The sequence below is a fragment of the Typopeltis vanoorti genome, chromosome 3 (genome assembly GCF_054136105.1).
Source record: "Typopeltis vanoorti isolate ZY-2024b chromosome 3, IOZ_Tvanoo_1.0, whole genome shotgun sequence".
NCBI classification, from domain to species: domain Eukaryota; kingdom Metazoa; phylum Arthropoda; class Arachnida; order Uropygi; family Thelyphonidae; genus Typopeltis; species Typopeltis vanoorti.
Genome location: NC_143551.1, coordinates 87,210,186 through 87,235,607, shown reverse-complemented (window position 1 = coordinate 87,235,607; position 25,422 = coordinate 87,210,186). Strand labels below are relative to the sequence as shown.

At 35.9% G+C, this 25,422-nt stretch overlaps 2 protein-coding genes across 3 annotated transcripts in view; one reads left to right on the top strand and one right to left on the bottom strand.

Annotated features, from left to right (window-relative positions):
- LOC150108354 (translation initiation factor eIF2 assembly protein-like) overlaps nt 1-3,886 on the bottom strand; it is a 118,440-nt gene extending 114,554 nt beyond the window's left edge. Inside the window, exon 1 of one of the 2 annotated variants that reach the window (XM_090415754.1) lies at nt 3,786-3,886. The gene's annotated coding sequence lies outside the window, so the exon portion shown is untranslated. Of the gene's footprint in view, nt 1-3,780 lie in introns of both variants that reach the window. The other variant, XM_090415755.1, reaches the window with a different exon arrangement.
- Nucleotides 3,887-3,947: 61 nt separating this feature from the next.
- Nucleotides 3,948-25,422, top strand: part of LOC150108353 (vezatin-like) — a 181,970-nt gene continuing 160,495 nt past the window's right edge. Inside the window, exons 1-2 of the mRNA XM_090415753.1 lie at nt 3,948-4,163; nt 20,278-20,424. Coding sequence (XP_090271879.1) covers nt 4,125-4,163; nt 20,278-20,424 — 186 coding nt within the window. The 5' untranslated portion in view covers nt 3,948-4,124. The remainder of the gene's footprint in view (nt 4,164-20,277; nt 20,425-25,422) is intronic.

The following is a 25,422-nucleotide window of genomic DNA, read 5'->3' as shown; positions in this document are numbered from 1 at the left end:
TTAATTTAGAAACACTCCTCTCACAATTAGCAACACTTACAGCAATTGTGAGAAAAATTCAGTAGTATTACAATATTTGGAAATGAGTTCTCGAGACTGCATTTTAGAATTAACTACAAAAGTTCAAAAAGGTTCAGAGTGCTGCCAGGGTGGACTGCCCCCCCCCTCTCCCTCTAGCTACGTCTTTGGGTGCATGACATTAGAGTGCATGGAGGATTTGAAATTGGAAGTGATCACCATTTAGTCTTGAGCAGGATAAAATTGAATTCCATGTTGAGAAGAAGAACATGTAAGAAAGTTTTAAAAAGGTTAAAAGTTGATCAGCTCTCAGATGTGAACTGTACACTAAAATACACAAACATAATTGAAGAAAAAATGAAAGAGATTGAGAACAGGAACCAAACCTCGGAGACTCGGTTGAAAATCCTGAAGAATACATTGATTGATTCAGCCAGAGAGGCATGTGATGAGGTTGTGTGCAAGAATAGAAAAATCATAACTGTGTGGTGGTTAAAGATGCAGTGAAACAAAAGAAGAAAAGATATCAAGTTCCTGGCAAATAAGTCAGCTTGTGCTCTTAGAGAATACAGAGACAAATGTAAGAAAACTAAACACTGTGTAAAACTAGCTAAACAAGTCATGGGAAGACTTTAAGACCATAGAAAATAAATATCAAGGCGGCGGCAAGATATTCTGGAGGTTGTTGTTGAAGCTCAGAAATGGAGGAAAGAGTGCTGTAAAAGGAATTAGAGATTATAAAAGTGACATGAAAATTGGAGAAAAAGGTATCCTTGAAGTATGGAGTTTTCAAAAAATTGCTAAATGAAACAAGCAGTGATAGCACAGTGGTAAAAAACACCCAAAAGGCATGCAGTCAGGTATTCCATGTATTCCATACTTGAAGTAGAAAAAGCCATCAAAGGCCTGAAATGTGGAAAGGCAGGAGCAGATGATATTTGACCAGAAATGCTCAAGAATGGAAGTAAGTTTTACAGTGACTGCACTGCATAATTCAGAAGGCCTGGACAGAGGAATGAATTCCAGATGATTACAGTAGACCTCTCATAGTACTCATATATAAAAAGGGAAATAAAACTGAATATGAGAATCACAGATGTATTTTCCTACTTGAGTGTTCCTGGTATGATTTATTCAAGTATACTTCAGAAACAGTTGAGAAGGATTGTGAAAAGGAAGCTTGGTGAAGAACAAGCTGGATTCAGGCCAAATAGAGGCTGTCAGGATCAGATTTTTCACTTTACGACAAATAGTTGATAAATCATGGGAATATAACAAAAATCTGTATTAAGTTTTCTAGATCCAGAAAACACATATGCCAAGGTGCCAAGAGAGAAGCTATTCAAAATGATACAGTTGTATGGTGTCAATGGGGCATTATATCAAGCAATATTTTGTCTTTATTTGAGTAGTAAGTCAGCAGTTAGAATTGAAGGAAGTACAGGAAGATAGTTTGATATTAGATCTGGTGTCAGACAAGGATGTACATTATCCCCTCTGTTATTCATTGTCTATATGGATCACATTATGAAGGAAAGCGGTATTAAACTTGATATCAATATTGGAGATGTTAATCTCAGCTCTTTACTTTATGCAGATGATGTTATACTTCTAAATAAATATGGTATAAGTCTGCAAGATTCCCTTACTAAATTGAATAACTGTTGTAATCATTTGGTATGAAGGTCAGCAATAACAAGACAAAGACAATGAAAATAGGTAGAAGCATTGAAAATGTCAACAGTAATGTGAATGGAGAGTGTATAGAATGAGTTAAATATTTCAGTTACTTAGGCACGATTTTTAGTGAAGATAATTATTTATTGTTATTACGAGACGCCTCCAGTGAGTCCAAAGTCTCATTTAGGGAGGGCACCTACTCCATTACTCTCTATCTCCACCACTCAATCCAGCAACTACAACGAACCACAACTACCATCATTATCATCCACACCAACACCATCTACTGCCCACGACCCCACTAATATTTTCACAGACAATCAGAAACATCTATGCCTACTGCAGGATTCAGACACACAGCCTTTTTAACTGGAGAATGGATACTCTAACTACTCGGCCAACCAGGTCAGCAAGATAATAAATTAAATATGGAAATGGACAACAGAATCAACAAAGCCAGTATGTAGGAAGTCAAGTGAATAAATTTATATGGAATAAGAGAGAGAGAGAAATTAGTCAAAACATTAAATTAGCTGTATACAAGACAATGTTCAAACTAATTTTAACTTATGGAGCTGAGTCAGAAGTAAAACACTTGACCAGACTAGAGATTGCAGATATGTTAGTCGTGAGATAGATTAAGGGCATGAACAGATGGCATCAATGGCAATATCATATTAAAAAGGAGGATATTATAAAAGAACTTGACATTGTTGGCATCCAGGTGGTATGGTCACTGAAACAGAATGGGAAAGGAAAGATTTGCAAAACAAGTGTTCTCTGCCAGGAAAAAGACCCAGAGGAAAATCAAGATATTGGTGGATTGATACAGTTAAAAGTGCTTAAGAAGACAAAAATATAAGATCTGATAATGTTGGATTCTTGACAGGTAACAGATTGATTTGGAGAAAAATTGTAGATAGAAAGTTAGTAATGATGTAAATTTTTCATGTAGTACTATCATATTCTGTATACCTCTTGAAGGTACATATCAGGAATTTGATTATGATTACCATGGGGAAAAAAATTATATTATATACATGCCCCCATAGTGCAATTGGAAAATGAGATATTATGTCCTTAAAATAGAAAACATCCAAATGAGTTCGATTTTTCACTGGTGATGAGAAGAATCTTTATATGGGCTTTTTTTTTTTTTTTTCAATTTAAGGTAAGTTAGCCAATATCTCATAAGGAGGTAGAAGAGTTTTTACTCTTGTAAACTCACGTTTTTCATTCCATATACAAGCAAATCAGCCAAGAGAACACACACAATTTACAGGCAAAGAAAAACCAAAAGAATTTTGATAGTGGGCAGTAAATGGCATTTTGTCTAGATAAAGGATTAAGTAATGAAGATGGTGGATTGTGTGAAGTTGTGATGCAAATAAACTGATACAGTATATTCAATGCAAAGAACAGTGATAACCATCATTGATATTTTCTAAACACAAAGCATTTTCTTTCAGTTTTTCATTTAAAAAAGAAAATATTTTAAATGGGCTATGCAATTATGATCAACAGCAAATGAACATGTTAGCCTTTTTTTGTTGTTACTGCTGCTGCAGCATTACCAGTGAAATTAAACATTTCACCGGTTTTATTCAAGCGATTAAATTTTGTTTCATCACAGAGAGGTTATAGTGGCCAACTATATTGGAAATGTAGCATTTGGCCAAATGGAGTAATGCAAGGTTATCCGCCAGTAATTATGTTTGCGAAAATATTTCTAACCGAAGAGGACATGAGGATAGGTCACATTCAGACGATACGGGAAAAGTTGAATTACACACTATCCCAAATACTGAAAATGGTAAACAGAAGCACACAGCAATTGAAACCAGACTGAAAAAATTGTTTTACGATAAATTAGTAAAGAAATGTCTACTGTGAAATCTTGATAACTTGTTACTGTGTGATTCGATTCTTTGCTTATAACATTATTTGTACGAAAACTTAATAGTATCACAGAAATTACACATATCACTTAAAAGTGTCATCCATGATTATTCTACGCATAATTATACGTTTGTCGCACATCTTTTTTTTCTTCTTAAGCATATGGCATGAAGAAATTATTACCTTACCCATCATAACGTCATCATAATAGATGTTCATAACATCTGTGATGATAGGATTTATGATTTCACTGAGGAGTACCGCATCAAATCGTTTGAACTGCGGCGACATCTGGTATCTTTTTTCCAAATTATTTTAAATAGTTTTTCACATGTTGGTGACCTCGCCAACATGTTAGGGATGGGTGGGTTTTATCATTTTATAATAACAGTTGATATAATTAAAAATTCTACTAAATGATATAATTAAAAGTTTCAAATAATGGTGTTCTGATATATGTTTTAACCCTCAAAATTCGTAGATTTACTGCAGAACTCTAAAATCTGTTTAAAAGTACATTTATAACCATGTCAAATGATGAGGATTCTTCTGACGTTGTATTTGAGGTAAAATTAAGAACTTATAATACTAAATAATAAATACTACTTTGTCCGCTTTATTTAATGCAGAAATATTAGTACATTGGAGAAATACTAGCCAACTGCTCAAAAATTTGAATGCCGATTCGTGGGAGCTAAATATTTAAGGCATGTAAATATAAAACCACAAAGTATTTGCATAATTTTCATTTAACATCAGAAATTGAAAACTGAAGGCCTTTAACATATACAAAAAAATAATAATAATAATAATAACTTTGTTATTTTATAAATTTAATTGTGAAAAGACCCTTACATTTTATTAACCATACATTCGGGACGAAAGTAAGCATTTTATATTTTTACACATCTTATCAAATAATCAGTTAAAGAAATGTGAAATGAAAATAACGGTCTTGTAGGTATTTAAAAAAATCAAATCATCTGCCCCTAAATCTTTAAAGCTATAAAATTAGTTTCGTACTCTAATTGCTTTAAATAAATTGTTATGTAGAACAGAGGACTGCCATGTAATGAAGAGTGAAATAAATTCTTAAAGAAAGTAAGCAGGAGCATTGGTGATGATTGTAGAAACAAATGATTTGGTTGAGCAGAAGATTATTAAAGGGGAAAAAAGATAATGCACCAGTATGATAAGAAAGAGATAGTCAATGTGTTGCCCCAGTTATGACCAATAAGGTAAGATGATGAACAAATGTCATGAATATGTTTGTTTGCAGTAAAGCTGTGTGAAAAAGGAGTACAATTTGTGAACACATAGAATAAATATGAAGGATAGATGGAAGTGTATTAATAGTGATGGACTGCATCCAAGTAGATTTAATGAGAGGCTGTTGCTGAAAGTGAGTGCATTGACAGGTCTGAGAAAGTAGGAGATGATATGGAAGAGTAGTGTAAGTAAGACCGAAGTGCTTGTGACCTGAGAAGAGTGAGAGAGAGAAGAAAATGGGAAAACAGGAATCCAAGATAGATAGGGAAATGGTGATGGGAAAGTCAGGCTGCACAGGGAGATACGGGATATGGGTGGTGATAGAGATGAACAACCAAGAGTTGGTGTGGATAAGTTACATATGAGAGATGCCATGAGTAGGACTGATGTATAGTGACCCAGAAACAAATTAGTACTTTTTATTTATGAATGTAAGGAGTATCAGAAGTAAGGAATGAAATCATTGAATTCTTTACATTCAGTCACCAATTTTTTTTTTTTTTAAATAAACAAAATAATAATAATAAAATGACAGAAATTGGGATTGGGGAGGGGGGCATGATTTTTTTGTGAGGATAGGAAGAGCAAAAAGGGAAGGAGGAATACTGTCTGTTGCTGATAGCAAAACATTTTATGATTTTTATGCCCAGACAAGGTGAAAATAGTAGCAGGGCACTGGTTTTAAGACAATATAGTGTCAGTGGAAGGTGGACAAATTAAATATTTCATTTGATGTTGCTATGTGGGTAGATGGTAACAAGGAAATGTACAGGCAGATAAGAAAAGGATAATCATTATGAGTGATTATAATTATAGTAGTATAGATTGGAATGAGGAGATAGCATCTGAACTTCTCAAGTTTTTTAGAGGGATAACTACTTCATGCAGTGTAATGGAGAATGAATGAAAATTGAACATCTTGGATTTGATCATTAGATAATTAAATGATGTTATTGTAAATGGAATGTTTAATCTCCCTCCTGTTGGTAAGAGTGACTATGAGGTGACAGCTAGCCAACCACAATGTAGCCAGATTATGGAAAGCTTGGAAGACAACTTGGAGCTTTCTCATGGAAGGAGTGGTGAAAAGTAGATAAATACTGTTTTGGTGCTAATCAAGAACTGTTTAACACCAAGAATGTCTAAACATATTCCAGAGGTTAGGAGTTTAAATAAGGTAAGTATAAAAGGGATGAATTAAGAGATTAAACTTACAGTCTAAAGAGAAGGCTATCCTATATGTCTGGAGTAATTACTTTGATAAACTGTTAAACAAAACAAGCAATGACAGAAGAGTCAAATCAGCAATACCTTCAGGAAGGTATTGCATATTTGCTCCAGTGAATAAGCACTTAAAGATGAATTAAAAGTTATCAGCAATACCTTCCCAAAAATGGCTACAGCAAAACTACTATCAACAAAATTCTTCACAAGACCACTTAAAAATAAAATAAATTACAATAAAACTAGCCATTCCATACATTAAGGTATATCAGACAAATTAAATGGAATACTACAGAAATACAACCTTAATGCCACCTTTAAACCTCCTGCAAAATTAAAGGACTTATTCTACTCATCCAAGGATCCACTTCTTCCACAGGCCCACCCTGAGGTATACTGTATTCATTGCACCTGTAATTTGTCCAATGTTCCTTTTTCTGAATTTAATGTGCTTAATGGCACATTAAATTTAACAACTGTGGTAAATCTGGCTTTTCTGATCATGCCTTGAATACTTTACATAGAATTGCCTGCAAAGACACCCGTTGTTTACATCACACCAAAACATGGTAGGAGCATAAATTTAAGGAGACTTGTGAAATTCTTATCAACCACCTTAATCTTAACAATAATGGTGGTCTAAAAATCCCAAGAATATAGATGGTACATATTCTATCCACATAACCTTTTGGTCTAAGAATTAATTATAATTAGGACTGTAAATAATCTAGGATCTTAACTCTAATATAACAACGCTCATGTTAAATTATTGATTAGGCCACCACTTTTGCTGTATTAAAACTATTTATCAATTTGTTCTCTGATGATGATATAAATAGAATATAGTTTTGATGTAGGGCTTTTTTTCTCCACTAGAGGCCAGGCCAGTAGAATAATGGTTGATCAAATCATTGCCACTTTAGCATACTATTTGAAATGTAATATAGCTTGTCTTTGTATGTTTACTCCAGAACATGACCATAATATTAAGTTTGAAATATCAGGAAATTAAAGTAATTATTTCTAACATGGTTGTAGTCTCCATAATTTTAATGAAATGAATCCACTCTTATGTATGATCTATATGGATTGCATTATGAAAGAAAGTGGCATTAAACCTGCTATTTGAATTGGAAATATCAACCTTTGCTCTTTGCTTGATGCACATGCTCTCCTAAACACATTTGGTGCAAGTCTCCAGGATTCTCTAAAGTCTAATTAAATTGAATAACAGCTGTAACAAATTTGACATGAAAATCTGCAATAAAAAGACCGTAACTATGAAATAGGTAGGAATATATAAAACTTATAGAAACTATAGAATATAGAAAGCGCAAAGAAATAGTTCTGCAAAAAGACAGAAATGGCAACAACAACAGCACCAGAATATGGCTTTAGGCAACTGAAACATCTTCTCTCTGACAGGGAAGGAGTTGGAACTGTTTGAGGAAGCCAAGCGCTACTGGCTAAACTTAGTTGGCCTTTCTTCGACCAAGAGGAGAGGCTCTGGAACTGTCGACCTGGATAAGAGGTGGAAGCTCTCTACACTGGTGTGAGCCCGACAATGTCTGCTCAGGCAAGCGCGGGGATACTCACAAGTCCCCAGCTGTCAGACTGTTGCTGAGTGGATCCCATTGGGGGGGGGGGGGGTATGTGTTAAGGCTTCAGGTGAAAAACCATGGTTTGGCTGTGGTGCGAGCCTATGCACCTAATCTGGAGTCAGAATACTCTGCCTTCCTAGAGGAAGTGGATGCTGCTTTTGACAGGGTGGCAGACATGGAATCAGTCCTGCTAATGGGTGACTTCAATGCACATGTTGGAACAGATGACAGACATGGAGGGGTGTGGTTGGGAGGAACGGCGCCCCTGACCTTAATGCAAATGGGTTGAAATTATTGGACTTCTGCTGTACTAACAGCTTGTCCATAATGAAAACCTTCGTTTAGCACCAAGAAGTCCATAACTATACCTGGTACAGGGATACACTAGAACAAAGGTCTCTGATTGACTTCTTTATAGTCTCAGCAGACCTATTTTCCTTGGTGTTGGACGTTCGTGTGAGGAGAGGGGCAGAACTGTCAACTGACCACCACCTTGTTGTGTGCACTCTATGGCTTCAGAAACCAGATGCTACCATCAATGCTGGTAGGCCTAAGCAGCTATACCTCGTGAAATGGGAGGCTTTGGAAAATGAGGCTGTGAGGAAGAATTTTGCAGATGACATTTTCTCCAGGTTCAAAGAGATTTCCAAGCATACTACAGATGTTGAGGAGGAGTGGAAACTGTTCAGAACAGCTATCACTGCCTCTGCACTTTCATGCTGTGGCAGAAAGCGGCTCGGCGTGGCAATGGGCGGTGAGAAAAGGACACCTTGGTGGAACCAAGAAATCCAAAAAACTGTCTGGGCAAAAAAGGAGTCCTACCTAACATGGCTTAGGTCACCTGAGATGCATTTGCGGTATGCTGAGGCATGAAAAGATACTGCTGAGGCAGTAAAGACAGCAAAAAACAGAAGGCTTGGGAATCCTTTGAAGAAAGATTAGACTCATCCTATGCAAATGCAAACAAAATATTCTGGGAGACCATCCGCCGCCTTCGAGGGAGGAAATCGTGCACAGCAAAGGCAATTAAGGCCTCTAATGGTGCACTTTTAACAACCGAGAAGGATATCCTCCACAGATGGAGGGAATACTTTGAGAGCCTTCTTAACCCAGGTGGCCCAGCAGTTGTGGAAATCCAAGAGGTGCAGATCGGGACAATGACTAGTCTCACAGCAGAAGCGGTCCAGTTAGCAATAAAATCACTAAAATCAGGCAAGGCTGCTGGCGATGATGATGATGAAATTCGGCCCGAATACAAGCCTTAAATCGAGATGGTGTTCTCTGGGTGACTCAAGTGTATCAGGCTGCTTGGATATCTGAGTGAGCACCAAAGCAATGGCAGACAGGCATAATAATACCAGTCTTCAAGAAGGGAGACCAGGAGGATTGCAGTAACTATCGTGGCATCTCTCTGCTCAGCCTGCCTGGGAAAGTGTATGCTAGGTGCTTGGAAAGATGGTGCAGGAGCATAGTTGAGTCAAAGTTCCAGGAAGAACAGTGTGGCTTTCATCCTGGTAGAAGCACAACTGACCAAATCTTCACTTTAAGGCATGTCTTTGAGAAATCTTGGGAATATGCCAAGAATGTCTACACGTGTTTTGTGGACTTGGAGAAGGCATATGACTGGGTTCCTTGGGATAAGCTTTGGCAAGTAGTACAGGAGTATGGAGTGGATGGCCAACTATTAGCTGCCATCATGTCCCTGTATGAATGCCCAGAGTTTTGTGTCAGGGTAAACAGTACAAAGTCTGAACCTTTCACAGCCTCCATTTGCCTCCACCAAGGGTGTGTTCTGTCACCCCTTCTTTTCATAATATTTATGGACTGGATTGATAGGCACAGCCGAGGCAGTGAGTGTGTCAGAATTGGAAGATGTAGCATTGGACGTCTGCTTTTTGCAGATGACTTAGTTCTGCTTAGCTCTTCCACAGATGATCTCCAGCTGACCCTGGATAGGTTTGTAGCTGTTTGTGCAGACGCCAGAATGAAGATCAGTGTGGCCAAAACTGAAACATTTGTGGTCTCAAGACAACCATCCCAGTGCACTCTACATGTAAGTGGAGTCCCAATGAGGCAGGTGGAGAAGTTTAAATACCTTGGGTCCATATTCACGAATGATAGAAAGTGGGACGTAGAGCTAGATACTCGAATTGGCTTAGCAAGCTCAATATTGTGGGAGCTTGGCCGTTCGGTAGTATTGAAGCGGGAGTTAAGCCAGAAGGCAAAGCTGGCTGTCTTCAATACAGTCTATGCCTCCATCCTCACCTATGGTCATGAGAGTTGGGTAATGACCGAAAGAATGAAGAGACGAATCCAAGCTGCCTGAAATGAGGTTCCTTTGAGGGACTGCGGGGATGACAAGACGACAGAGTCAGAAGCTCTGCAATTTGGGAAACCCTCAATACGCAACCACTGCTTCTCTGTATTGAGAGATCACAGTTACGTTGGTATGGGCACCTGGTCAGAATGCCACAAGAGAGGCTCCCTCAGCAGGCCCTCTTTGCTAAGCCAGAGGGTGGAAGGCCAAGGACTCGCTGGATAGATTATATCCAAAACCTTGGGTGGACATGTTTGGGAATCCCACCAGAACACCTGAGCTTAGTGGCAGAGGATTGTGACCATCGGAAGTTCCTCTTGCAGCTGTTGCCCCCACAACCCAATTAGGGAAGGTGGGCCTTGAAGATGTATGTATATAGAAACTTCATTTGCATTCTTAATGGAGAACCTAATAGAGCCAAATAGAAGCTGTCAGGATCAGATTTTTACTTTGCAACAAATAGTTGAGAAATCGTTGGAATATAACAAGGATCTGTATTTAACAAAGTTTTGTAGACCTGCAAAAGGCATATGACAAGGTGCCAAGTGAAAAGCTATTCGAAACGCTACAGTTATATGGAGGGCTGTATTTATACTTTTGGAGGCCCTAGGTGCAACATCATTATGAGGCCTCAAAAGAACAAGTCTATTTCAGTTAATCAAATTCATATGCTTTTTTTTTTTTTACTTTATCGAAAATAAAAGTCGACATTTCCATAATAATTCATTTTAATAAAATAAAAAAAACACAACATTGGTATACATGTATTTGCATTAATAAAAAAATATAAAACTAAATCAGTTCAAATTTAAATAAAAAAATTAATTAGATATGTGAAGAGCCAAAGGCTTCAATTCGGCGACATATAACTTGTTTAAGTTAAGGGATATTACATCCCATATAGTTTCTTAGCCGAATAAGAAGCTCAAAGAGTTTCATGCCGAATATAGTAGAAACTATATAAAGTTCGGCGATTCCAAGCGTAAGCAAAATACCTGGATACTGCAGCACTGATCCCAAAGGGTAGTGCAAGCTGGGGCAACTCGTGGTAGAAGTGGAGCAAGCTCAGACCACTTCTACCACGAGTTGCCCCAGCTTGCACTACCCTTTGGGATCAGTGCTGCAGTATCCAGGTATTTTGCTTAGGCTTGGAATCGCCGAACTTTATATAGTTTCTACTATATTCGGCATGAAACTCTTTGAGTTTCTTATTCGGCTAAGAAACTATATGGGATGTAATATCCCTTAACTTAAAAAAATTAATAATTAAACGTGTGTTTTTTTCTGGCTTTGGTTTTAGCAAATATATCTATAATGTCATCATAATTAATAGAGTCCATTACATCTACTTCAATGCATAATAACGACATGGCCCTTTGTTCTATTTTGGTCCAAGTTACTTGTTAAATAGGAAATGTAGTAGGAAAAGGAAAAGTGGCATGAGTATAGAGAATTAGAGGATGGGTGTGCAAGATGGACAGGGAAATGGGGAGGCTCAGGGCAGACAGGGGAACACAGCATGTATGGGGGAGTTGAGCAAACTGGATGTTAATAAGGCTGTGGGACTTGATAATATGTCATCACATATTCTGAAGGAATGTGCCAGGGAATTAACACCTGCCTTGACATATTTTTTAATATAAGTCTTGCACTGGGTCAAATTCCTAAGGAGGGCAAGATTGTGTCGCTTCATAAGGGAGGTGATAGAACTCGAGCATCAAATTATAGGCCTATCTATGTGTCAGATGTTGTGGTTAAGTTGTTGGAGAAGCTTGTGAGAACTATGATCCAGAATTGGGTTGACAACAATGGTATTATCTCAGCATGGATTTGCTAAAGGGAGGTCATGTTTTTGTAATCTACTTACTTATTACAATAAAGCGTCTGCTTCCTTATACAGAGGAGAGGAATTCACAGTAATATACTTAGATTTTGCAAAGGCTTTTGATAGATTACTGCATGATAAGCTGATTGTCAAACTAGAGTGGATAGTGCATTGGATTAGAGACTGACTATCTGATAGGTATCAGCAAATTTTGTATGGGGGAGCAATATCCAGGAAAAGAAAAGTCGCTAGTGGTGTGCCTCAGGGGGTTTGTTTTAGGGCCACTACTGTTTAACTTGTAGATGTTAAACAGTAGTGGCCCAATATTAATGATATTGGTGAAGATTTGGATGGAGATATTCAGTTGTTTGCAGATGATGCAAAGGTGGGACGAACCATGAAGAGTAGGAAAGATGTTGTGGCCTTGCAGGAAGACTTGAATAAATTGAGTGATTGGGCACGGGAATGGGGATGCGAGTTCAATGTTGCAAAATGTAAGGTTTTAAAATTTGGGAAACAAAGATGGGATGCAGAATTTGTGTTTGGTGAGGATATATTGTTGGAGGTGGAGGAAATAAGAGAGCTTCAGGTGATAGTGGATAAGGATCTGAAATTTAGGGAACACATTGCCAAAATTGTGAAGGCAACACAAAGACTTCTGAGAATGATGCAGAGGACACTGACTTGTAGAAGTAGGGAGATTCTTGTTCCATTGTATAAGGCTTTCATTAGGCTACACATGGACTACTGTGCCCAAATTTGGTCGCTTGGTTTTCAAAAGGACAAAGCAATGTTGGAAAGGGTCCAGAGGCAACTAACTAAGGTAGTAGTTTCTGACCTCTGGAATATCGAATATGAGGAAACATTGAGAAGATGCAATTTACAGAGTCTGGTGGATAGGTGGAAGAGGGGGAGATATGATAGAGACCTACAAGTTAGTAAGGGATTGCTATATGATCAATGATGAGCTGTGTATGATAAAAGGACCTCCTAGATGAGTCTTTGACTCCACGGGGTTTTGGATAATAATAATAATAGTAATAATTTTTTATTAATTTCAACACTTAAAATGAGCATTCAGCACTTGCATTTGAAATAGGCATCATCAAAAATATTGTTAAAATTTGTTTATACATTCGGAAAAGTAGACCTCAACCCATCGTTTATAAATTTGTACATATTTTTAATTGAAGAATTTTCTCCCTTTACATTATTAAAAATTGCTTAACTTCAATAAATTTTTCTGAGTCAGTATCAGTCCCATAACTTTGTAAAATTTTGTTAATATTAGTCTTGTACTTGTCTTGATCTCTATCTTTCTTCAGAAAAATGTCAAACATATCTATTATGTCTAAATAGCTTTTTGTTCTTTCATTAATCTTCAAAATTAGTTTATAGCAAATGACATTAAAAATATTAACAATGAAATTTTCTTTCCCATGTAATATAATCTCGTTAGATTGTGAAACTTCGTCATACATTTTTTTTCATTTTATCACTCTTTCCTTCTCATCTATAAATTTTGTCTCATCTGTTTATAAATTCGCTTCTACATTTAAAGCAGCAAACCTATAATAACAACTGTAATGACAAATTAATAGCTAACAACAAATCTATATCGGGATCTTGTAGAGATTTACTAATAGCATTTATTCGTTGTAAAATTTTGTCCCACACAACTGTTAAAACTGCTGTTTCTGAATTGTCAAAATGTTCAGCCAGTGATGAGCTAATTTAGAAATAGGTTTTTCACAAGGAGAAATGGATAGTTCAAGTAATGCCTCTTTAAATTGTTTATATCCATGTTTCAAAGCCAATATACCATCAGCTCTTGTGGACCAACTTGTTTCACTTAGTCTTTTAACTGTTAAAGATTTTTTTTCTAAATGTTTAAGGAGTATACCCCATCTTCTTGTTGAAGATGAAAAGAAATTATACACATTTTGAATAAAACAAAAATATTGCACTGCTTCCGGACAAGATTCCATGGTATAGTTGCCAATTAAACATAAAGAATGACTAGAGCATGCTATATAATGTGCATAGGACTATTTTTTTTCAGCCTAGCTTGTAAAACCTGTATATTTTACCTTTCATATTGGCAGCATTATCATAACTTTGCCCCCTGCACATTTTTATCTCTAATGATAATTCTTCTAATTTTTGTAATATTACCTCTTCTAAATATGAGGAATTATGATGAGTAATACTAATGTCAGAATTTGCAGTAACGTATCTAAATATTATAGCTAGTTGGTCATTATGGGCAATGTCTGGTGCTGAATCAAGTATTATTGCAAAATAAGCAGCTTCCTTAATTTCTGATATTAATATTTCTTTTTTTTTTTTTTAGTTATTAACACTATGAATTCATCACAAGTGTGGTAAGAATGATCATTTGATATGCCAGAACTACAGTTGGCATACATTTTCATGTGATGTTTTAAAAAATCGTCAAATTCACTTAAATAATGTAAACACAATAAATGATTTCTGCAAGAATCAGAAAAAATATCATTTGTATTACTTCTAAATGCTAGCCCTAGTTTACTCAATAACTTAATGGTAGCTATTATTCTTTTTAAAATCTCTCTTCAGTAATTTTCTTCAACTGCATTTGTTTTATCAATTCGACTATTTACAGAACTTGATTTTCTTTTGCAATATGTGCACATCGCTCGTATATGCTCAGTAGAATGCTCGTGATCACATAAGGTTTGTGTTATATTTCTCCAGTTGTGAAAACCTTTCATTAATGGAGTTACTGAACGCGCACTTTGCAAAAGTATATCATCCAGGTGGTGACATTGAAAAAATGAAGGAACCATTAGTTTATACGGGAATTGTGATGAATGAGGTGGAGGTGAATAGTCTATTACAGAACCTTAATGTGAATACATCTATGGGGTTGGATGGTATACCGGCACGGGTCTTGCGTGAAGCGGCTAAGGAATTATCAGTGCCCTTGACCATGTTGTTTAATCTGAGTCTCGGGTCTGGTTTAGTCCCGAAGGCATGGAAAGAGGGGAAAATAGTTTCACTGCATAAAGGAGGATCCAAGACTATGGTTGCAAATTACCGACCGATCAGCATATCAGGAGTCGTTGTCAAGGTCTTGGAGAAAGTAGTCAAGGGAAAAATACAGGAATGGATTGATGAAAATGAGATACTGTACGGAGGACAGCATGGCTTTGTGAAGGGTAGATCATGCCTCAGTAACTTGCTCAAGTTTCATAACAAGGTGACGGCAGAACTGGATAAGGGAAATGGGTATACAGTGATACTGCTGGACCTGGCAAAAGCATATGACAGGATACCACAGTGGTTGGTTGTATGGAGAGATATCAAAGAGTAGTTTATTCAGGAGTAGAGTCCAAAAGACGGCCTGTGACTAGTGGTGTGCCGCAGGGTTCTGTTCTTGGACCACTGCTGTTTAATCTGTTCATTAACGATATAGGGAAGGATCTAAGAGGAACAGTTCATTTGTTCGCTGATGATGCAAAGTTGGGTAGGGCGATAGTGAATGCAGAAGATGTCAAAGTCTTGCAGGATGAAGATAGATTGGAGTTCTGGGCTAAGGAGAATGGATGTCAATTTAATGTGACAAAATGTAAGGTTATGCATTTTGGAGTGAAAAGATTGGCAGCAGTATACTACATTGGTGGAACTGTACTCCAAGAGATTGATGAGGCCAGGGACTTGGGAGTGTTGGTGGATAGGGAGATGAAGTTTAGGGGGGTACATTGCAAAAGTAGCTAAATCAGCTCATCAACTCACTTGGTTGTTGAAAAATACCTTGACGAGCAGAGACAAGCAAGTTATTGTCAAGGTCTTGGAGAAAGTAGTCAAGGGAAAAATACAGGAATGGATTGATGAAAATGAGATACTGTACCAGCCGTGATAAGACCTCATCTCGACTACTGTGCCCAGATTTGGTCACCTCGGTTCCTTCTTGATGGGGAGGAAGTGGAGAGGATCCAGAGGCGAGTGATTAAGATGATAGTAGGTCTATGGAATGAACCATATGAGAACAAGTTGAAGATTTGTGGGTTGCAGAAACTAGTTGATAGGCAGAAAAGGCGAGATATGATTGAGACATTCAAATTGCTAAAAGGATTCTATAGGATTAATTCAGAGGATGTTTTTGAGATCAGGACTGGTGGTGGGAGAACTAGGGGACACCTATGGGAGCTGGGTTCTTTACTTTTAGAGTGGTAAATGAGTGGAATAAGCTGCCAGAGTCTGTTGTGGGTGCTATGACAGTGAGCGAGTTCAAGGCAAGGTATGATAGATACTGTGAGAATGTCGAATAGTTGTGTGGACATGATGTTTAGGGCCTCCCTCGATGAGTCTAAGGACTCCCTGGAGTAGCCCGAAATAATAATAATAATTAAGCTATTATTTGACTTAGAAAACAGTTTACAAATAAAGCAGTAAATTGCTTTGCTGGTATCTGAAAAAATTAGCCACTCTCGTTTCGCCTTTGTTCCATTTTACATTAAAAATATGATTCATTTACATTTCTGACATATATTCTATTGCATCTTTTTTAAATTTTCTATTTTACCAACATTCTGAGATATGTTTATTAAAATATACTCGATAAATTGTTCATTAATGCTAACTGGCCACACTGCTATATCGGTAGGATAAGATAGATTGCTTGCTGGTAAGTACAGACTCTGATCGAAAATTTCTTCAAAACCCTCTTGATTTGTTTCATTTACTTCTTTCTCTCGTTCTATGTTTTCCACATTATTTTTATGGTCTTCATTTTCACTTTCGTCTCCTCCTGATATTGATACCAATGTTTTGCTTTCATTCTGATAAGTTTGAGGTACAACTTCAGTTTTCTTCACTTCCTTCATTTTCAGAAGAATCTAAGAAAGACAGAATTGCCTCCTTTTGACTATTTAGCTGTTTTTTCTTTTCTCTGAGTCATTTTCTTTTACTAGCTCTGGATTCAAACTTTCGTCAGCAATCTACCTTTTATCATGCAATTACGCCCCCTCCACTGTTAATCCCTGAATGGAGATTTTAGAGCCGTTAATAGATTAACTGTGGTGGAGTGACCTTTGTATCACTTGTTCTTTATGTTCAGGGCCATCGGCAGATTAGATCGCACCCTGAGGCAATCAATTAAATATCGCCCCTGATGGATTATAAGACAAAAATATAAGAAAATCTTCAATAGATAGTTTGTTTTTGTTACAAGAGAAACATTAATGCAAAATGATTACATAATTATAATTAAATGTTTGCTCTACAGGGATATCACACAATAAAACTGTTTTTAAGTTCTTCTAAATTTAAATTATAAGCTATGTCCGTCCTCCTCTATCGATATAGCTGCTAGATCAACCAATTTTTCTTGGATCACTGATGTTCGCAAATAATTTTTAATCAGTTTAAGCTTGAAAAAACTTCTTTCTGCACTTGCTAAGCTAACAGGAATTGTTAGCATAGCAACAGCGCCTTCTGCAATATGGCTGAACAAGCGCCCTTATTAAGCCACGCCATGAGGCAGGCTGCCTCTATGCTACACGCTGTCCATGGTATGCTGTTTATGTGTGCTGTGTTTCTTGGAATTTCCTTTACTATGCTACGATATTTGACCCTTTTTTCTGCACAAATTTTTCAGCAACCTCTAGTTTTTATATTATAAATTTAATATTTAAAAATAAGTATTTTATTTTGCAACTGTAAAAGGGCTGTGTTTTTTATATTGTTGTTTGTGAGGAGTAAGATTTTAGATTTCACAGCCGTTAAATGTGGTCCCATAGATAGTGAGGCTTCTCAAACAGGCCGACACTGCCGTTAAAAATCTCCTATCATCGTTGAAATACTGCTGGCAGGATATCCTTCCCCCTATCCTTGGAATGGCTGGACCTAGGAACCTCTTCAAAGCAACACCGGAACAAGTCGGGAACAGAGAGCCAGGAGCAGAACACCTGTCTCCTTTTTATTCTGCCTTCACCATGGCCTTGGAACTTCTTTGAATCAAGTTGAATCAGATGTTCTACCAGAGGTCCCCCCCCTCAAAAAAAAGGGGGAAAAAAAGAAATCGCTGAGTATGGCGGGGAAAAACCCCATAACTCAATGGCCTCAGGTCTACATTTCTAATCCTGTCTGGGCTATCTCTTTGTTTGTACAATATTGGCGGTCAAATAATTTAGCAATTCATTCGAATATTTTACCAGATTACATAAAACGCTAATGAAAACATGTTAATTAAACTACAAGTATTTTGTATTGACTTTCTTTTTCAAGTAAAATCAGTATATAAGAATTTTGTACAAAATTCTTTCTATACAAGATTTTACAGTGGTATTAAACCTGATATCAAAATTAGAGATATTAATGTCAGCTCTGTGCTTTATATGGATGATGTTATACTTCTAAATAAATATGCTACAAGTCTGCAAGATTCCCTGACTAAAGTGAATAACTGTTGTAATAGATATGGTATAAAAAGACAAAGACAATGAAAATAGGCAGAAACATTGAAAATATCAACTGCATTGTGAATAGAGAACCTATAGAACAAGTAAAACATTTCAGCTACATAGTCATGAAGTAGTCTTTCAGCTACTTCATGACTAAGTAGTAGTCTTTCAGCTACTTAGTCATGAAGTAGTCCAAATTGTTTTACTTCTGACTCAGAAGTAAAACAATTTGGTCAAGTGTTTTACTTCTGGCTCAGAAGTAAAACACTTGACCAAAGACTAGAGATTGCAGATGTGAGAGTCCTGAGAAAGATTAGAGGCATGACCAGTTGGCATAAATGGCAATATCATATTAAAAAAGGAGGATATTAGGAAAGAACTTGACATTGTTATCATCCAGTAATGTGTTAGCAGAGCTAATCTCAGGTGGTATGGTCACTTAAACAGAAATGGGAAAGGAAAGATTAGCAAAACAAGTGTCTCTGCCAGGTTGGTGGGAAAAAGGTCCAGAGAAAGACCAAGATAAAGGTTGGTTGATACAGTAAAAATTGCCTTTGAAGACAGAAATATCAAATCTGATAATGTTGGAATATTGACAGATAACATTGATTTGGAGGAAAATTGTTGATAGGAAGTTAGTAATGATGTAAGTTCTTCATGTAGTACTGTCATGATATCCTTTGCATCCCTTTAGGGTAAATATCCTGTACACCCCTTTAGGGTAAATATCCTGTACACCCCTTTAGGGTAAATTTGATGATGATGGAGAACCTATAAAACAAGTAAAATATGTCACCTATTTAGGCACAGTTATTAGTGAAGTTGAAATTAAATTAGGAAGTAGACAACAGAATAAGCAAAGCTGATATGGTGAGGAGTCAATTAAATACATTTTTATGAAATAAGAAAGAAATTAGCCACTAACAGAAACTAGCAGCATACAAGACAACGTTCAAACCAGTTTTATGTTATGGATCGGAGAGTTGGGTTAAAAATAAAGCATTCAATCAAAGACTAGAGACCACAGGTATGAGAGTTGTGAGAAAAATTAGAGCAGAGATCAGATGGCATCAGTGGTAGAATCATATTGAAAATAGAGATATTAGAAAGGAACTTGACATTGTTAGTATTCAAGAATGTGTGAGCAGAGCTAATCTAAAGTGGTATGGCCACTTAATCAAAAGGTATGAGGAAAAGTTAGAAAAACAGGTATTTGATGCCAAAATGGCAAGAAAGAAATCCAGGGGAAGACTAAGGTCTAAGTAGATTGATTTAGTCAGAAGTACCTCAGAAGCATGAAATGTCAGATATGACAATATTGGAGTGCTGACAAGTAATAGACTCATCTGGAGAAAGTTGATATTAGATTATAATATCAACTTAATCATGTAGTGCTGTCATAATAGCCTTGAGGTTATGTATCAAGAAATTGATGATGATGAACTCACAGCCTAGAAGAAGAAGGCATTACTGAGGAAACATAAAAAAAATTATGATAATCACTCACATGAGGACTATAAAGAGCAAGTTAGGAAGCTGACTCATTTGGAAAGAAAATTAAACCTAAATTGTTTTTTTTTTACTCATCAACTAAAAAATTCTTAATTCTCACAGACAATCAGGCAAGTGCATTTTTCAAGCCCAGGTTATATTATTATTATTATTCAAGAATGTTTATGAAGTCTAAAGACTCATTGCAAGAGGCCTGGCTAACCATTATTCACACAATGGTTGTTATATTACTTCCTAAATGGTTAGTTCTCTGCATTCCCTACAGACTATATGGGGAGGTCTCCATCCTTAATATTTAATTTAATCCTTAAATAACCCAATCTAATTGATGTAAACATGTAATTAATCTGATTGATACAAAATTTCATATGCTTGCTGTTCCCAACATTATTTCTATGCTGTAATATTAATTAAAGAATGCTTTACTTGAGGAATCTGTCTTCTTTTTTAAATATATAAATTGACATTATTTATTTATTTATTTAGAACTCGCCACTGTATCTTCACTTAAAAGAAACAGGTTATGAAGACTTTGAATGTGCTACACGTCATAGTGATTCTTTGCATAAACATAAAAAAATAACATTGAGAACATGTATGCAAACATTTGGAAATTACATTGTAAAATTTGTGGTATGTATGACATTCTACTTATAATATTCAAGAAAAAAAATATAGATAGATTACATAATATACACTGACATATTGAATTATGGTACTTTTATTCTAGAGTTCATCTCCAATTTGTCCATCTGGTTTCTATCTGTGTGAGACTTATAAATAACAGACCTCATTTGGTTACCAGCCATAACAAAGCATGTCTGATGCTTTCTGTTTGCTCTCAGACTGAGTATATATATATATATTCAACATTTCCTCTGAATGCTGGATCAGTTATTCTGTTGAAACTCAGCTATCATAGAACATAATCATCAACATATAAAATCTTGAAGTACTTGGATGAAGAAATTAAAGAACATATATCATAAAAAAAAAAAAAAAAGAATGGAATAATTATTATGGAAACTTCTAGAAAGAATGACTTTAGTACTCTTAACATAATAAGTGATAGTTACAAATTAGAAACCATAACATGGATTGAATTAACTGATATTCTAAAGAATTATTTATTTCTAAAAATGCAAATGCTCCAGAAAATGATGGAATAAATATGGAACCATTTAAATATGCTGGCTTGGAATTGCGTAAGAGAATATTAAATCTAATAAAATTTTGCAGTCAAGAACAGCTTCATCTGACTGGCAGAAATCCATTATATTGCTTATTTAAAAAGGGGGGAAAAGTTCTAGGTGGGATAAATTCATGATTTATTCCCCTCCCTTTTTTTTATACTGCTTATACAATTATAAGCAATGTTGAAAAGGAAAATAAACAACTGTATAAAAACATTTAGTACAAGAATAAAACAGATTTAGAATGCATTGATTCAACCTTCAGTTTAAAACAGCTAATTGAACAACAGAGAATTCAACCTAATTACTAATGAGAAAGCCTTTGATCCAGTAAAAAAAGAAACAAACTAAAATATTAGGTAAAATTGAATTATCTCCACAGTTAATAAAAGTATAACCTGAAAACTATGATATAGAAACCAGTGGTATAATTACAGAGTGGATAAAAATAAACAGACAAGTGAGGGATGTAGCTTGTCTCCAGTCCTTTTTAAAACCTCACCCACCCACCCACCTACACACACACACGTGTGTGGGTGGGTGGGTGGGTGAGGTTCCCTTCCTTTAATTATCATAACTTTTGATTTTCAGAAGATACTTTCATTCCAATTTGGTAATAATCTTGTCAAGACTGTACTAGCAATGTTAAGATTTAATCACCTGCATATAATAATGTATTTATTCAGGAATTTGTTTTCAATTGAATTCCTGTGTTATTTACATATTGCTATTCTTTTAATATATATATATCAATGGCATCGTGTGACCATTTCAGTTGGCTATGCTATTGTGTGGCTTATGCAACTTACACTACGAAATTCACTTTTGACTGTCTGATTGCATTTTTATTGATGTGTGAAAGTTTTAAGAGTGCATAGCATATCAGCACTCATCTTAATTGGTCCAATGCAATTAATTGTAGGATAACTTTGAATATTTTAATTTATCAGTTAATTGTAACTAAACCCAAATGCCTTTCCCTTTGAAGAATAATAAACAAGGCCAATAAAAAAAGTCTTGACCACACTTCATATCCAGTTACCATTCTACTGTATTGTATTATGAAATAGAAGTGTCTCGTATACTCAGTTTTTTTTGCATATTTGTGCTTGCTCAGTAAATTTGGAAGAGGAGGATGAGGTTTACCTTCTTCGACTACAATCACACAATCTGCAAAAGCTTTGGGAGAAAACCTAACTTTCAGTAGATTGTCAACACTGTTTCCCATTGTAAATATGGGAAAAAAAAGTTATAAATTATTTATAGAAAATTATATATTAAAACTTAGTCTATATTGGTGTCCTAAACACATCAGTTCACACTTCACGCTTGCAAGACAGATGAAACTCAGAAAACAAAAACGGCAACTCATGACAAATGACAATGTTCAATTGGATTAGTTGGCACAATAACCAATCACAACCACTGATTTCTAGGTGCTATTGTCTCAGCACACACCCTGCCTTTTGAGTAATTTAAAACAACTGGAATGCTAAGAATCTGATCTGCTTCACCATCTGTATGGCTGTTCAAAGTTGTCCGTATTGGTGACTGCACACCTTGGCTATTAATGCAAATGTGATGTAGTGTTTACTTATCAAAGTGTCCTCTTCATGAAATGAAGTATTAGCATATTTTGTTTAATTTTAGGAGTCATACGAGGACAGGAAACAATTAGTAGAGTCTTTAACAGGAATGAATGCAAAAAATATAATATCGGTGATATTGGTATTCCATGAGTGTGCACTGCACACCCTGAATATATGCCCTGATATATGCAGGTATCCCTTGATTAACGCGATTAATCCCTCAATGTTACCACGTGTATCAAAATCGCGTTAATCAAATATAATAATCAGTGGTAAAAATTACAATTCATCCATGATTGATTACTGTATTAACAATTCGTTTTATATGGTACTCTTTTAGGAAAGATAGGAAAGAAAAAATGAATCCAAAGTAAATGTTTAATAATGCTTGTACCTACATTGGTTACTGCAAAAAAAAAAGTTTTAGTTTTTTTCCTATCAGCATAAATTCTACGATAACAAACAAAATGACACTCTAGACCTTAACAAATATTTTTCGATTAACATCTGGATCTATATCCATTACTTGCTGCTTAAGTGATTCTAAACTGTGAAATATTCCATCCAGTTCTTTGATTGTTGTCTCCTTTGGAACCTCATCTTCACATTGCATTTGTTCATTGTCTTCATATGCACATTGTTGTTCAATGTCAAGAAGATCATTGTCACTGAAATCATTTGAATTTGAATCCACTAATTCTTTAACATCTTCTGCATCAAAACCAAGGTCTTCACCAATTGCAATGATTTCTTCAACCACATTATTTTCAGGATTTTGAAAACCATCTAAGTCATTAGTGCATTCTGGCAAAAGGTTTTTCCAAACAGCTCTCATGCAGCTAGAAGACACTTGCTCCCACGAGTCATGAACGTTTTCAACTGCATGTATAATGTTAAAATTTTTGCAAAATTCTTGGAGTGTAATTGCATTTTTTCCTGTTGTTGTTTCTACTGCCTCTGAGAATGTCTTTTTAAGAAAATAGGCTTTGAAAGTTGCAATGATGATCATGTCCATGGGTTGTAGCAATGATATCATATTTGGTGGAAAAATAAAACTTTCTCACTCAGATGATTAAGAGAATTTGGATGACCAGGTGCATTATCTAAAAGAAAAAGAGCTTTGAAAGCTAAGTTATTTCTCTTGCAATAAGCTTCAACTGCCGGACAAAAATAAGACAAACCAATCTTCGAATAGGCTTTGGGTAACCCAAGCCTTCTGATTCGCCCACCAAATTACAGGTAAAGAGTTCTTGTTATATCCTTTTAAAGCCCTTGGATTCGAAGTTCTAGATGGCATTTTTTTTTCAATAGAGGCCAGTATCATCTACATTGAAAATTTGGTGGTAATCGTAATCATTTTCTTTGATAATATTCTGCAGCTCATTTCCAGCCATTGAAACAGTAAAATGAGCACAAAAGTGTATGTATGTATGTATGGTGAACAAAGGATGCTATGCCTTGTATGGGCTAATTGATGTTACATTATCAATGTGGACATTGGAGTAGAACATGGATAGCAATGCTGCACTTTCACACATATGGGGTTCTAGAACCCCATGTTCTCAAAATGTCCTTTCCTGTTAAGATCATTATCAAAAGTAGCTACTGTGATACTTGTAGCTTGCTTATTTGATATTAAAGAAGTGGAAAAAGTTTGCTGGCTGGTCTGGGCTGATGAGTTGGGCATTCTGCTGTGCCATGTTTATGATGTTTCATTGATTAGAATTAACATGTCATGCTAGATTTTGTCTTACATGTGTTGTGCATCAGGAAGGAACTTGCCTAACTGTATGTCATGCCACTTCCACATCAGGAAAGCACATTTTTACAATTTATATGTTAAAGATACCGAGCAATTTTATAAGCTAGGTTTTAATCCTTTTCCCCAAGTAAGCAAACAGAGAGGTAAGTCAAGTTTGTGCCTGAACATAGTTCAGGTTTGGGGCAACTTGTGGTAAAGGTGGAGTAAACTCTGATCACTTTCCTTAGTATTTTCCCCTAATGCAAAGCACATCCCCTTGTGGAGATGTATGATGCTATGCATTAAAGGCAAGAGCCACTATCCAGACCAGTTTCAACCTTTATTGAGGTCTTGTCAGTGGGAGCCAGACCTAAAAATGCCAAGGTTGAAGTACTGCAGAGTTTATAAATTTTACCTAAACAAGGTGCTTTGACCTTATTAAATAAAAATCTCAGGATGAGAGTAAGATGTAGAAAGTTTTTTACCTTGGGTATATACTATGTTAAAGATACCAAACAATTTTATAAGCTAGGTTTTAATCCTTTTTTCCAAGTAAGTCGAGTTTGCACCTGAACATATTGGCCTTTTTGGAAATTATGGAGACAACTACCGCGTTTGAATAAAAACTTTAGTTTACTATTACTAAAATTTTACAATTCGACGTTTCGACCTTTATGTCAAGGTCATCTTCTGGAGCGTACAAATATACACAAGAAACAAGCTATACTACAATCATACTGGTTCGTTAAAGACACTGACTAACCGCTACCACAATTGTTGGCCTGACCTCTGGTGAAGGGGGAAAAAAAAAAAATAAAACAAAAATTATACATCAACGCTAGAGTCCTATTATTTGTCTTGTCTACTATATACATATATTAACATCATTCCAGCCAGTTTGAGTGGAATGGTTTCTAATACTAGCGGATTGGCTAAAGTCCTGACTTGTGTTGAATCTTTCATGTTAGGTTGGCTGAATGTGTGCCATCCAGATCCTTGGAATTTTCATACCATCTTTATTGTTGATATTTGGGTGGTTTATCAGGATTTCGCAGGATTCTTTATTTTTTCTTTCGTACCATGTTTTTGTGTGGTGTAAGGAGCAGGT